General features: G+C 42.7%; 2 protein-coding genes across 10 annotated transcripts in view; one reads left to right on the plus strand and one right to left on the minus strand.

Moving 5' to 3' along the window:
- dnm1a (dynamin 1a) overlaps positions 1 to 4,829 on the minus strand; it is a 49,172-nt gene extending 44,343 nt beyond the window's left edge. For all 6 annotated transcript variants that reach the window (XM_079363592.1, XM_079363590.1, XM_079363589.1 and 3 more), the window contains exon 1: positions 4,429 to 4,829. In XM_079363592.1, coding sequence (XP_079219718.1) covers positions 4,429 to 4,589 — 161 coding nt within the window. In that variant the 5' untranslated portion in view covers positions 4,590 to 4,829. The remainder of the gene's footprint in view (positions 1 to 4,428) is intronic.
- A 1,028-nt stretch (positions 4,830 to 5,857) lies between these two features.
- Positions 5,858 to 13,247, plus strand: ciz1a (cdkn1a interacting zinc finger protein 1a). 4 transcript variants are annotated; one of them, XM_079363968.1, is made up of 16 exons: positions 5,858 to 6,004; positions 6,427 to 6,691; positions 6,970 to 7,097; positions 7,246 to 7,466; positions 8,027 to 8,141; positions 8,306 to 8,393; positions 8,520 to 8,632; positions 8,716 to 8,795; positions 8,918 to 9,142; positions 9,250 to 9,380; positions 9,817 to 9,910; positions 10,007 to 10,120; positions 10,214 to 10,363; positions 11,064 to 11,142; positions 11,238 to 11,359; positions 11,638 to 13,247. In XM_079363968.1, the coding sequence occupies exons 2-16, from the start codon at positions 6,519 to 6,521 to the stop codon at positions 12,100 to 12,102; spliced, it is 2,298 nt and encodes a 765-aa protein (XP_079220094.1). In that variant the 5' UTR covers positions 5,858 to 6,004; positions 6,427 to 6,518; the 3' UTR covers positions 12,103 to 13,247. The 4 variants fall into 4 exon arrangements, with proteins under 4 accessions (XP_079220094.1, XP_079220092.1, XP_079220091.1 ...); XM_079363966.1 differs by having other exon boundaries at positions 5,859 to 6,016; positions 8,912 to 9,142; XM_079363965.1 differs by having other exon boundaries at positions 5,859 to 6,004; positions 8,912 to 9,142.
- Positions 13,248 to 14,113: the final 866 nt, after the last annotated feature.

Below are 14,113 nucleotides of genomic sequence, written 5' to 3' on the forward strand. Positions count from 1 at the left end.
ACATGCTGTTGAGATCACTTACTATTTAAAGATTATTATCCTCAGTAAATTTGCTGCATGCTGTAAAAAAAAAAAAGGCATACTAAAGATAAAATATGCCAGCCGAAGTCAAGTCTGAAGGACATTCTTCATAACAGCATTTTAGAACAAATATGTAAAAAAAAAAAAAAAAAAGGACATTCAGAGCTTCTAGCTCTTTTTCAGAATCAGGATGATGCAGGATGTCAACACATATTCGAAAAGCAATTTTTTTTAAATCCTCTAAATTTAAGAAAATGAAGAAGCACTCTTTAGATATTTAGATGACATTCTTCTGCCACTAAATCTAATTTGGCCTTGGTTTCCTTTCAACAGTGACTCTTTGGTACATTGATTCCCCTTTTTAATATAATTTCACTCTGCGTTGGTAATAATGTTAAATTGAGTCTTAGTCATAATGTCATGCTGACATCCCCACCGCCGCCTGAACAGGTTGTGCAGGGCACTGGAGACCAGTAGAGTTCTTCGCTTTGTTCCTGGTAATTAGACTCATGGGGCAATAAATTACAGACCAGGTGACAGATACAGATGGGAGACGGGGGTTGTGCCTGGATCCAGAATGAGAAAATATCTTATTTACTATTGAATCATAGGCAGACCAATAAAGCAAACAAAGAATGATGCGTGACCTTTGCCTGCAGATACAACAGATACGGTACTTAGAAAGTAGTCAATCAATTCACAAATCAATAAATGTTTTATGTAGTTTTGCTGTTTTCTTCTTCCTCTGTAAATCTAATACCTTTTGGTGTTTTTGACTGTTTACTGTTGTCTGAACATTTAAACATGTAAAGATTAATGGATTTATTGTAAACGAAAATAAATTGAAATAACTGTTAGTTGCAGGCCCAAGAAGATATTGAACCCATACACCCACCCAAAAAATAGCATAACAGCATATAGCATATTTACAAAAAGGTAAAGCTGGAAAACAGACAACAAGCACAGTCCTCAATCGCAGCATGTTTGATCTTTCTTTTCATTTATAATATCACATCAGACGGATCATCTCAGTTTAACCTCCCTGCATGTGCTTTGAAGTGAAGAACTTTCATATTTCACAGCAACAAAACCACTTTGAGAGGAATCTAACGTGAAAGAGAAAGTGCAGACCGGTGCGAGCAGGTTGAAAGACGCTCTCTGGAGGACAATTTATGAAAGTAGGATCACAAAACACTGAAGGACAGTCAATAAAAGGGGACAGATCAATTTGATTAGCGTCCTCAGATGTTCTCTCATGCTATTAGCACAGCATATCTCAGCAGGTTGGGCGTCCTTGTCCCTGAGATACGCTTGCGAGGCATCAGAATCTAATTCACCTGAGGGGACAGGTGTCATGGCAAACTAGTTGGAGTCACGGAGTAAAGTTATAAAGTGAATTCCTCTCAACAACAATCACATCAAGGCTTTGGCTGCTACTTTTCGACCTAATCCTTTTATCAACAAATGCAGACACAATCTAGTTTGGTGAGGTCCGATTTGCCCAAAAAAAAAAAAAGACGCCATGCGCTTGCCCAAATGTTACCTGTGTGCTGCTGTCTTTGTTGAAAAATAAAAGTCTCTAAAAACTTCATAATGATTGTTTGTCTTGAGTGTAAGCGGCAAACAGAAGAGGAGAAGAAAGTCAGAACCAGAGATGTGTAAGCAAAATAATCACTCCTACATTACTGCCAAATTTTGCAGCATTGCAGGCAGTTTCTATTAAAAGTGATAAGGATTAAAAGGCAAGCAGCTTAATAACAGCCAAAACGATTACTGCTCTGATAGGAACATCACATTAAATTGGTTTCTGAGAGGCGTCAGTGTGGGTTCCTGAAGATGAAAAAACAAGTGAGAGTGGAGGATAAAAATGGAGAAAAGAAGTGTTTGTACAAGTATACACAATGCAAACGTGTGTTAACACGAGGTACAGGCAGATAAGACACATGACACAATGGGAAGACTGGGGGGGAGGACCTGAGTGGCGTCACTGCAGCTGCACAGATTAACACAAACACACAAGTGATGCATGAGGGGTTGATACTCAGCAATCTGTTCACTGTAATGAGATGCCTGAGAGAGCAGCTTTAACTGACACGTACAAACTAATCATCAACATCTTTATTACAGTAAAAAGTGGGCTTTATTTAGCGTAGTTGTATCCTCATTTTTCTTCATCATTCTCCTGTCATGATGGACTCAACCGTCGGTCTCTAGGGTACGGCAGCGTAATTAGGCACAAGCTGTTTCTATCGTTACAGCTGAGTGATTGCAGTACAGCTAGACTGACTAAGGAGTGTATAAGGAGATTGTTTTACAGTAATTATTTACAAAAAAGCCTCTCAAAAGACACATAAGCTACAAAAATAATAAAATCTGTCAAATCAGTGGTTTTGAAATGATGCTCAAAAAATGTCTGTCACTTTCTGTCAATGAAAGAGAGAGCGCTAAATGTTGGCTAGCTAGTTTTAAAGATTACTATATGTATATATTTTTCTCCATTTCTCCATTTGTTAAAACATTATTCAGCTGCTGAATGGAACTAAAGGAGAACAATTTTCACACATTCATTTTTGTTTTTAGGTGTCAGGAAGTACAGCATTGCTCCACCATTTGTGGATCAGGACTGGCTATTCAGTACATGAAAAATGGACTCAAATGATGACACTTGAGTCAGCTTGATATTAGGGCTTAAGAAATGTAAAAACAACGACAAAAAACAAATGTATCTGTAATCCACTTGAAGCTAGCAGCTTGAGGCTACATTAGCCTGTACTAGCTTAATGCATCTGAAAACTTAAAGGATTCAGAGTTGTCAATTTGCACTGTGGGCTATAAGCTTTAACAAATAATATGGGTAATAAAGAAACTGTGGCATCTAGTTTTCAAAATATTGAAGGAGCCAAATTTTTATACTGAACATTCTTTGAAATCCCCTGATTCGTTTTACCCTGCTGTTTTATTCTTTAGCATAGCAAAACCGAAACACCTTTCTCGTAATGTGATGTGTAGATAATGCTGCCGTGTTTCAGAAAGGCAAGTCTCACCAACTGTACCTGTTAAGTTGGAGATTAGCACCAGGGCCATGTGTTGAACTATCTGTCTCAGGGGCCAAAGAAACGTAAGAAAACTGCAATGCAAGTATCAGGAAAAAAAGATAATAATGGTGAATGTGTTCACTCTTTATTAAATCTACCAGAGTGATGGCTCAATTACAACCAATCAATTATCAGTTCCTGTACAGATGGATCCTTGTGTGTCCTCTGGGATGTTAAGCATTTTGTTGTGGCGCACCTAGGCCTTGTTTAAAGTGGGGGGATGAGCTGGCTCAGAGCCATAGTATACGCACACAAGTTGACCTTGCTTAAGGAGGGAATAGTGCTGAATCACACACTCAGCACTCAGGATCCAAGGGATTGCTCTATGAAGTGAAATAGAAGCAAGGAAGTTAGCTAGTACCCCTCATGTTGTTGTTGCCTGCATGCAGTAAGCTTCACTTACAGTAAGCACTGACAGACAGATGGATGAGCTGAGCTGGAAGGGCTCAAAGCTCAGGTTGATGCTCGCTCTCTCTCTCTCTCTCTCTCTCTCTCTCTCCCCCCCCCCCCCCCTCTCTCTCTCTCTCTCCCTCTCTCTCTATCCCTCTCTGCAAGGTCACACTGCAGCATAGCAGATCAGATTTGTTCCCCTCTTTTTGTTTTATACTGTCATCATCTCTGACAGATAGAAAACTGTGCAAGTTTGCAGGACTGAAACCTCTCTCTCCACACACACACACACACACACACACACACACACACACACACACACACACACACACACACACACACACACACAGCATTATTTTGCACCCTTGCCTTGCTGGATAGGATTAAACAGACTCAGGACTAAAACAAGTGAAGTACTGCCCCACTAACAACAATCAGCCTGTGACTGCACCTGCTGTACAGGAGGTCAGCATCAAAACTGACCCCTGAATGAGGGAAAGATTTTCTTAGTCTTTGCTGAAATCAACATTTATATTATTATATTATTATTATTTAATTTGCAATGAGCACACTTTACATGTTGGGAAGTTATTTTGTATTCTTCATCATATCTACGTGTTCTTTTTCGCAATGCCAAGTGATTGTTGTGAATATGCGCGGTTCCGTGAATGCATCACGCAGCAGTCAACAGATAAAGTTCCCTGAGGATTTATACAGGCCTAACAAAATAATCTCCTCGCCTTGTACATGGAAGACTTCAAGTGGACAAAACAGGGGACATGTCTCAATGAAGCCTATGTAGTAGCTTTAAACCTGCTTCAGAAGAAGGGGGATGGGAGTGAATGTGTAAAGTGTAAAATGAAAGACTGATGCACCGGGCCCGTATTGACATGCATTGCAGAAGCCCAGAAAAGCTACTTACTTGCCGACGAAGTTCTCCAGCACCGAGCTCTTCCCCGCGCTCTGGCCGCCCACCACAGCAATCTGCGGCAGGTCCAGGTTTGCGTTTTGTCCGATGGCGGAGAAGGCATCCTGCATACGGTTCACCAGAGGAATCAGATCCTCCATCCCCCGGTTCCCCATCTTTGCAGTCTGGTTTCCCTTCTTTAGAGCAGGGAGTGAAATTAAATCTTCCCCCCGCCTTCTTCTCGTCACCTTCGCTTTCAGAGGGAGTTTTTTGGACTGCGCAGACGCTGGGTCACTCCTCGGTTTCTTCCCTCATTGACTGCACCTCCTCGGTGTGTCAGATCACCTCAAAGGACTCTCTCTACCACCGAGCTTGAACACTCCTCTCCAACGAGCACCGCAGGGGAGGAGGATGATCTCCAGTATTTTCTCAGGAGATTCCCGCAGTTCTCTACTCGTACCGCTAGGTGGTGCTGTGTGCGTTCACTGTGATGAATATTAAATTGAGATGTTTTAGATGAAAATGTCAAATCTACAGGCCCATTTGATTATGTATAGTCAATGCTTGTTTGAATCGTTTAAGACAGGTAAAACAAGTTGTTTAAATGTATAAAATGTCCAAAACACAAGACTATACTTTTGTGAAGAAAAGATCTGTCCATGGTGCTGAATCTGACTGCACAAAGGACAGGGGGCAGTGTTTGTTTGTCTAACGCAGTGTTGTGTGTTAAAGGTCCAACACGTTAGTCCAGTGTGAAAGATTTTATAGTTACACGACACATTTGCAAAGAAAACAAGTTATTTATAAAAATGATCATGTTTTTTTCAACATTCAATGGGTTTTTTGGGTCACATGCTTATGGACAGTTAAAGTGAAATGCTAAAACCATGCAGCCATAGTTCATATAGTAAGAATAACTTTATTTATATTTGGCACATTTAAAAACACACACTTACAAATGATTTATTTTTGTCATGTAAGAAAGATAAACACTTTTGTTAGAAAGATTAACACATGTGCAATGCATTATTATTATTACAATGAATTATTTACTTTATACATGATGTGATAATGATAGTGGTTAGTTCAATAATGGCGTATCACACTTTTATTATTTACTTGAATCAATGTATGAATTAAAGGAGAAAGGGGGATATTAAATACATTTATTCTTCCTCCCACTCCTTTTCGGACGTTTAGATCAGATTTATACAGAAAGTATTTCAGAGCTTGTTTGTGTGATCTCTTGTCTATATTACTTTCTTTTTTTTACATTTTGCTTTCTTTTTACATGTTCGAAATAAAATTAACTAAATCAACTCGTATAAAAGTGCAAAAGCATTGAACTTTAACTTTAAGCACTGATAGTTTTGATCTAAAAGTCGATGCTATTGAAAATGTCCAGTGACCTCATTTATAAAACAAACCTGGATCATGTGGAGTACCGCAGACAGCCACCAGGGGGCAACAATGTGTGCTCTCTTCAATGTTTTGGGTTTTTTTGCACCGGCGGTGAGAGCAAGTGTTTCACCCTCTGCTATGATCCAATTCGGATAATCATCGATCATCGTCGCTCTTCCCTCTTTGATAAGTGAGCTGAAGCGTGTGTATAAAGCCTTAAAGTACATTCAAACTGCTTATATGTAGATGAAAACTGCTAGATGTGCAAGTTGTCTGGCCGGTGTCGGTAAGCTAACTGCGCTGGCTAATGTTGGCTAGCTTTGTTCATTTTATAGCAAGTGTAGCGTGTGTATATGTTGTGTTTATTTGGGGTAGTGCATGTACTACTTGTTTTTTTCTCCTCTGAAAGTTGAACTGCCGAGTACGGGAGTTTAAAACGAACAAAGCTAACCGAAAAGTAATGTATTTTTAGCGTGCATGCTAACACTAGCTGGTTGCCATGTTAACATAAGAGCGACCTGTTGTCTCGCGCTGTAGCTGAATTTGTCTTTATAACAAAAAAATAGTTCTTGCACACCTTTAACACAAGCTTTCATTCTTTCTCCGATGCAGAAATATTTCAGTATACAGGTGGCTAAATATTAGCCCGCACATAAAGGATCATCTGTCAACTCACAGTGCAGAGAAGGAAGCTGAATCCCGAAATGTTTAATCCACACATCCACCATCAGCAGCAACAACAACAACAACAACAGCAGCAGTTTCACCAGCACCTGCGTCAACTACAACACCTGTTTCAGCAACAGCCCCCGCCCCCACCTCCACCGCAGCCGCCTCCTGGGCATCATGTCGCCCATCACCACCACCAGACTCCCCGGTAAGTCCGTCAACTCGAGACCGGGGATTAGTTCGGGGCCCTCCCCGATGAGATAGATGTGCGTCTATGAGTCAGACGTGTGCACACAGCTGTGGAGGAATTTAATGTTTGATTGTGAGTTTTGGAAGCTCAGCCTCTGATTGTCGTGAATTGATCTTTAAAGGCGACATTAAGAGAAATCCACTTACAGAGTTTTTGAACATGTATTTGGGTTATCCGAGTGTCTACTATTATACAGTATGTGAAATAAGTTCATTGTATCATATTTCTTTGTCTAGGGCCATGCCTGTTCCTCCCCAAAACGCCCCTCCTCCCAGGATGGTCAACTTATGCCAGGCAACCCAGACTACCATCATTGCACCGAATCCCATGCTGCAGGGGGCCCTGCTGATGCAGCAGATGCAGGGTGAGACGTTTATGAAGCTGCACAGACAGCAGCATTTTGAAGAGATCATAAATAGCACATTTCCATGTTGAATAACTACCTACGTAAGTTACAGGACCATACTTTGAACTCTCCATCTTTTCTTTCTCATTCATATCTGCTCACTCAGGTAAAATGCGCAGTTTCGGGATGGGTGGGCAGCAGTTCCGTCAGTTCTTCGCAGCCGGGACCAGGTCGTCTCTGCTCGGGCCTGTTCCCATGGGCATGGCCATCAAGTCCCCCATGATGGGTTTCCCAGCTGCTCGAATGTTTCACCCACATGCTCGCTTCCACAATAACACCGCCACCTCCTCCGCGTCCTCGTCCTCCTTCTCTTCCACCACGATCACAGTAATTACAACACGCACCATTTTAACCGTAATCACACGTGGCTTCTACAGTTGCACGCTTTGACGATGCACTCAAACAGATGTTATCATCGTGTTGATGAAACCAACAACAAATATTGATGTGTTGTTGTTTTGAGAGATTGATTTGGACAAAACTACACAGCATTACCATCCACTGAATAAAATATGTCTTGTGTTCTTTAACCTGGATAAATTGATAAAAAGTTAATGCTGATTTTACAGATATTTAATACTTCTTTGATGGTTTTGATCACTTCTGGTCAGCTGTTTATTGAAGTTTGCTAGAAATAAAAAAGCAAGCTAAGCATGTTGTTTTTAAATAATTCAAATATGGTCTGATAAAATAATAAAGATTTTAAAAGATGAACTAGGTTTTTCACATCCTAAACGGACTGAAAACAATCTAACAAGTCTTCTCTAAAATATGCCTCAGTGTTTCTATCTGTCACTTATTATAATGTAGTTCTGTGCTAATAACGAGCCAGCCGTCTTTTTATGCTTTACATGCTCTTGTCCATGTCGCTCTCTTTCTCTGTGTAGGATGCAGCTCGCCAGCCTGACAGGAAGAGAGACAGCGAGCAGATGGCAGCAGGGAGCTCAGACGACCAACAAGCAACAAGCAGCACCACCGACTCCAGTAACAAGACTGAAGCAGGTAGTTCTTCCCTGCAGCTGGAGCTGAACAGCTTCTGATTGTCAGCAGTTGTAGCGTTGGGATTTTGTCATTTGAAAGCCTTATGTACCTTGGAAAAGATAAATAGTGAGCACAGTGTTTTCATTCCTTGTTGTCGACTTAGTTTTTCTTTCTTCCACCCACAGAGGGGGCCGTGGGTGGAGCTGATGGACCCACGCAGTCTTCTGAGGAGAAACTTGAAGAGCCTGTAGTGAAGAAGCAGAGGACAGAGGGGTACAGAGAACATTTTCTTCTGTGTTGAATGTAGCTGTGCTACAAAACCAACAAGACTTTAATGGAACAGAATCTGTGTTTGACTGCTAATGCCCGTTCCCTTCTCTGACTCTTGGTGTTTGTCAGGTCAGAGCAGCCTAAAGGACAGTGTGTGGTTGAGGCTGTGACTATTACAGACACAGATGGGGATGTTCTTTCTTCAGAGTCCAACAGCAACATGGAGGGAAGCCAGCCCGGAGGTAAAGCAAACAGAAATGTAGATTAGAAGCTTCCAAAGCACTAAACCTCTTACTTATTTTTGACTTTATATGTTGTTCTCCAGACTGCGTCACTCTGGAGGACAGAGGCTCTACAGGGGGGTCAGATTTTGTTGAGGGGTCGGAGGACAGCGGAGCTGCTGAGGTGAGGATAATAGACGAGCTAACATAGCATTAAATGATGAATTATTTTGAAGGAACATAAACCAACGAGGCTGAATGCTGATTGTCTGTCGTTGTATTTCTTCACCCTCCTGTTAGAAACAGTTCTCTGTCCTAACTCAGCTGCACAGCTGTTTGTCGGCAGCATCCCCATCTGGACAGCCGAGTGAGGACTACCAGCAGGTTGATTTACCGGCGGAGGAGATGCTGGACGGCAAAGACTCTCTCGTGGCCTCGCCAGACAACCAGGAGGAAGAGGAGGAAGGTGTAGCTGACGGGGCCAACAAGTTCTACTGCTACCTCTGCGGCATTACCTGCCACAACCAGCAAGTAAGCCCAACATACCCACACACAAAAGAAACAAACCGAAATCGTTGCTTTTATCTTACCTTTTCTCTTCCCTCTCTCTTTTTTATTTTTATTTTGTGTATTTGCAGAACTTCCGGAGTCATATGAACAGTATGTCCCACCAGCAGAGGATGATGGAGATCCAACACATGAGCAACGCTTGTCTGGTCACCCTGCTGCCCCGAGTGCAGGAGTCTCTGCAGGGAGCCATCAAAGACGGGTCAGTTTAAAAACACACCAATGATGTAAGGTTGGCAAAATGTGCGGTACCTCTCAATACCACGTGTTTATAAGAGATACATTCTCTGTTATTTTTGAATGATCCATGGTCTCCAAAATTAAAAAAAAACGACTGATCATCAGTCACACCTTTAACCCAAAGCTGCTACAAGCTAAAGAAAGAGAGCAGGCTTTCCAGCGGTGTACGATTTATTGCCAAGAAGCGTTGCTGCAACAAAGAAACCTTCAACAAAACACACGTCCTTACTCTTTGTGTGATGTTTAGAAATAACCTTCTGTCTCTGCTTGTTTTGTTTGCTTTCGCATGTCTCATGTTGAGACGTCTGAAGAGCTCAAACAAACGTCTCACGGGAGCTTTAAAAAGAGAAATGAACCATCGTGAGTCTTGATAATACGATTTGTTTGTTTGTTTGTAGAGAGAAGAAAGCAGACAAGAAGCATTGGTGTGCCACGTGTCACACCCACTTTACCTGCAGCCTCGCGGAGCACCGTCGCACCGAGGAGCACAAAGTAACCAGCTCCTCACTTCAATGACCTGCTGCAGAATGTGCTGGAAAGGGTTAAAAGAGCCTTTCAATGATCCGTTGTATCTTGCTCTCTTCTCAGCTGGCCAGTAGAGCTGTCGTCTCCTCCTGCTCGGTCTGCAAGAAACACTTCAGGACCTCCCAGATCTTTGTGGAGCACTTGCAGTCCCAGGAGCACAGACAGAAAGTGGAAAAGGTTTGTGTGACAAAATTCCTGAGTTAGAACAACCTTAAAGAAAAAAAACAACAACAAGCATCTTTGGAGATAGTAACGTCCACTGTTGTTCAGCTCCAAGAACAGGAGGGCTGCGAGGCTTTGGGCAACCTGACCGCCACCGACACAGACGGCTTCTCTTTAGACGAGGTGGAGGGCAGCGAGGTGGAGGAGGGGGAGGACACGCAGAGGGAGGAAGGAGACAAAGAGGACTCTGACAAAGAGGTGAGCTGCATGTCATTTGATTTTGTTTGTAGTTCTCTCTATTGGAATAACCAGAAGTCAAATTTGGCAAATTCAACTAGTTAAAGATAGATCACTGACTTTATTAAATTAAACGACAGTTGTCAAAAAACATGGAGGAAGTATGTGATCTAAAAACTCAACTTACAAACACTAAAAATGTTCATTTTAGTTTTCATGCCACTTCTGTTTGGTTTTCTAATAAGTGACCTGCAAGTCAGCAAGGTCAGTCACCGCCCAGATGTTTGAGTTAAAGGTGGAGGGCAGCATATCATGTAGGGGGTGTAACACGCTTAGGCCCCGTTTACATGGAGCATCAAAACGACCCCACTCCGGATTGGAAGTACAGACCGTCTACACGGCAGGTCTTGCCTGAGTGAAAAAAATGAAAATAGTTTACACCAGAGGTTTTTCCCCTGTGGGGGGCGACACCTGCAGACTTCAGGGAGGGGGAGGCACAGCGTGAGAATAGATCAAGCAGTAAAAAAAAAAAAAAATTTGAAACACAAGTTTTGCTAACTTGGACAAGGTTTGGGTTCAGTGTGGCAATTTGAGGGGGTGATTTGTTTATTGCCAAAAGTTATTTTTCAGTTAAGTTTATTGATTGTGGATGATAAATAGTTTAATAATTTTAGGTTTAAGTAACTGAAGTCGACTTTTTATGTGTCTGTCTTTGATTCAGGATGGCTGGTCCTCCCTTAAAGAAGTCACTCTGAAGAACATGACCGACGATGAGCAACATGACCCAGATACAGTCTATGGTGAGGGAGCCCAAACACCTGATTCTTCACTGCCTGCTGCAGAAAGTATTTCATAAAAAAACCTTCTCTGACTTCTTCCCCCCCACCCCCTGCAGGGTCCAGTTTCTTTGTGCCAGTCGCAGGTTTTATCTGCAGACTCTGCAACAATTTTTACCACTTTGAGTCATCTGCTCTGCACAGCCACTGCAAATCACTGAAGCACTTTGAGAACCTCAAGGTTGGTTTGGATGACTTTACTATCCTTTATTTAGCTGTCAAAAACATGATCTGTAGCCATGTTAAACTATCATGGTCCTGATTGTTTGACATTTTGAATCTATTCCACATGCAGTTTACTGTAGTTTTAATGTGTTGTTATCTGTGCACAGCATTAAAGAGATGGATACTTTTTGATTCCAAAGCCCGAGCCTCATTGTGAGCACACAGGAGCTGTCAGTGGGGATTCCTGCTGGTATTTTAAGTGTTCCAATCAGTCTCACGCTTTCTTCTTTTCAGAGGCACCGAGATTTTCTCAGTCAGAAGGGTGACGCTGCTGAATCTTCAAGAGGATCTCCCCTCGCTGCAGACGGCCTCGGAGCTGTAACAGAAACAACCGCAGACGTTGTGGAGGAAGATTCTCTCTTTGATGACGCCGTCTCCGCGATCGACAGAGACTCCGCGCAGGCTCCCGTCACACCGGACAGGCAAACAGAAGAGCAGCGACACAAGCAGGACCTCGTCATCTCCACCTCAGACCAAGACTTCAGCCTTCCCAGCGCTGAAGAAGAGACCACTTTACAGCTGGGTTCTGTCGTTCAGGAGAGTCCGGCTGAAGCCAGAGAGGAGGCAGACGAGGCGGCGGAGGAGGAGGAGGAGGAGAAGGAGGAGAAGGAGGAGAAGGTTCCTGTTGACACGGGGAAAAAGAGTGGCGTAAAAAACAAACCCAAACGCAGATCAGGGAGGGCCACAAACAGACGCTGACAGACGTAGGAAAGGATGAAGACTGGGTACACGGGAAAGCTTCGGACAGGACGTGTCTGTCTGTGAAGAGGTGCTTTCATTAAAAAGAGACCAAGAAGTGAGCAGCCCGGCCTCTCTCTCTCTCTCTCTCTCTCTCTCTCTCTCTCTCTCTCTCTCTCTCGCTCTCTCCCCCTCTCTCTCTCTCTCTCTCTCTCCATGTTTGGATATTTGGACTGAACACACACCAACAAACAGGGAGCTTCAATGATGGTAAATCACAGTGGAACAGGGCTGTCTGTGGGGATGGCTCTCTCAGGGTGGGAAATTGACACCTCACAGATTTTAAATCCAGTCAAATCAGTGGAAGTGGATAACTTTCTTTAGATTGGCCAATCTTAATGTAAGGAGAAGCCCCTTAAATGGGTTAACCAGAAGATAAACCATCACATGGGACTACATCTCAACATCCTCATTCCATCCGACGTACTAGAATACAATTGAAGCCTGACCTGGGTTCAATGCAGGAAATGAAGAGCTCACAGCTGCAAAACTTTGGAACAACTCGTTTGCGGCTGATGACTCCCACTCACTGTCTTGACCCGCAGACGTTCCCGTTAGCGACACCACGGCGTAGAAAATTGCGGCTTGAAAATGTCAGCAACGGTTGAATTGCAATAAAGTGCGCTTCACATATTCACGTTCCCCTCAGGATTGAAACCCCATGAATTCCGAGCTGGCACAAAAACAAACATTAGGATTTCAATGTAATGACCAAATATGTGCAGAGCTAATGATATTCCCATCAGCTTTAGTTGTAGTTCGTGGAGCATGCTAAAATGCGAAACAAAGATGACGCATAAGCTAAAAAGTGAATGCAGACTATGTAGACAGGGGACCGGGTCTTGGCACCAGATGTGTTCAGGTTCAGGTTGTTATAACTCGAGTAGTTTGACCTCTCATCCATCAGCGGGCTTTGTGGCGAGCAAAAAGGGTCGAAAGCAACTCGCCACCTTGACAACATTTAGCTTTTTTATTCATCTCTGTAAAGAAGGTTCCCCGCACGAGTGCAGCACAACATTTAGACAGTCTGAAGTTTTCTGGTCTGACTGTAAACAAACAAACAGGCAGCTCACGGAGAAGAAAGTCGCTGAATCCTTGCGATAGTTGGTAAATCGGTTGAGTCTCAATGCACAGCCTCACAAAGCTGCTCGCATGGCACGCTCAAGTTGAACATCTGGACACGGGGGGCCTGAAGTGTAGTGAGACGTGTTTTTAAACAAACACACAAAGAAAGAAGAAGAAACATTTTTTTCAGGTTAGCCTACATTTCAATCAATGTTTCTGCTTCTGATCCTTTAAACGCGCAGTGTCCATGTGGCAAGCAAATGAAGTTTTCCCACCCTGTCGTGTCCTCCAGTGTCAGGAGGGCAATGAACATTGATTGTCAGCTTTTGCTAATTCCCCAGCTCGCTGTTTTTAAGATCGTTCACTTCATGTAATTGTAACAAGCTGAGTCATGGCCAACCATGTAGCTTGAGCTTTTAGCGACCTGAAAAGGTGAAGTGTTTGAGCAGATAGGGACTTTTATATTTAAAACAAGTGTGATAATGGCTTTGTACTCTGCGTTGAGTGTTGATTGATGCTGAACCTTGAATCCCATTATAGTTTGGTTTGGGACATTTATCATGATTTTCCATCTTTTTTTCCTTTTTTTGGGGGGGGGGGGGGGGGGGGGGGGCTTCAGGTTGGAGGCTGCAGCTTTATGAAATCGCCCCAAACACTTTAGTATCGTCCTACTGGTCAACATTTGAGTGACATGTTTTTTAAGAGTGGAACAAAACAAAACAACAAAAACATCCCAAAATATTTTAGAGCAGAAACTTGAAGGGACCTCCTACAAAGTAAATTCCACATTTTTAAAAAATTCACTTCCGGTTACTGAAAAGTAAAAGCTCACTGAAGGGGTTTTAAATGCAGCAGATAGTTGCAAAACAATGAAAGTTTTTTGAATTTGAATAAACAAAATCTGTTT

The sequence above is a fragment of the Symphodus melops genome (assembly GCF_947650265.1).
Source record: "Symphodus melops genome assembly, chromosome: 16".
In the NCBI taxonomy this organism is placed as follows: Eukaryota; Metazoa; Chordata; class Actinopteri; order Labriformes; family Labridae; genus Symphodus; species Symphodus melops.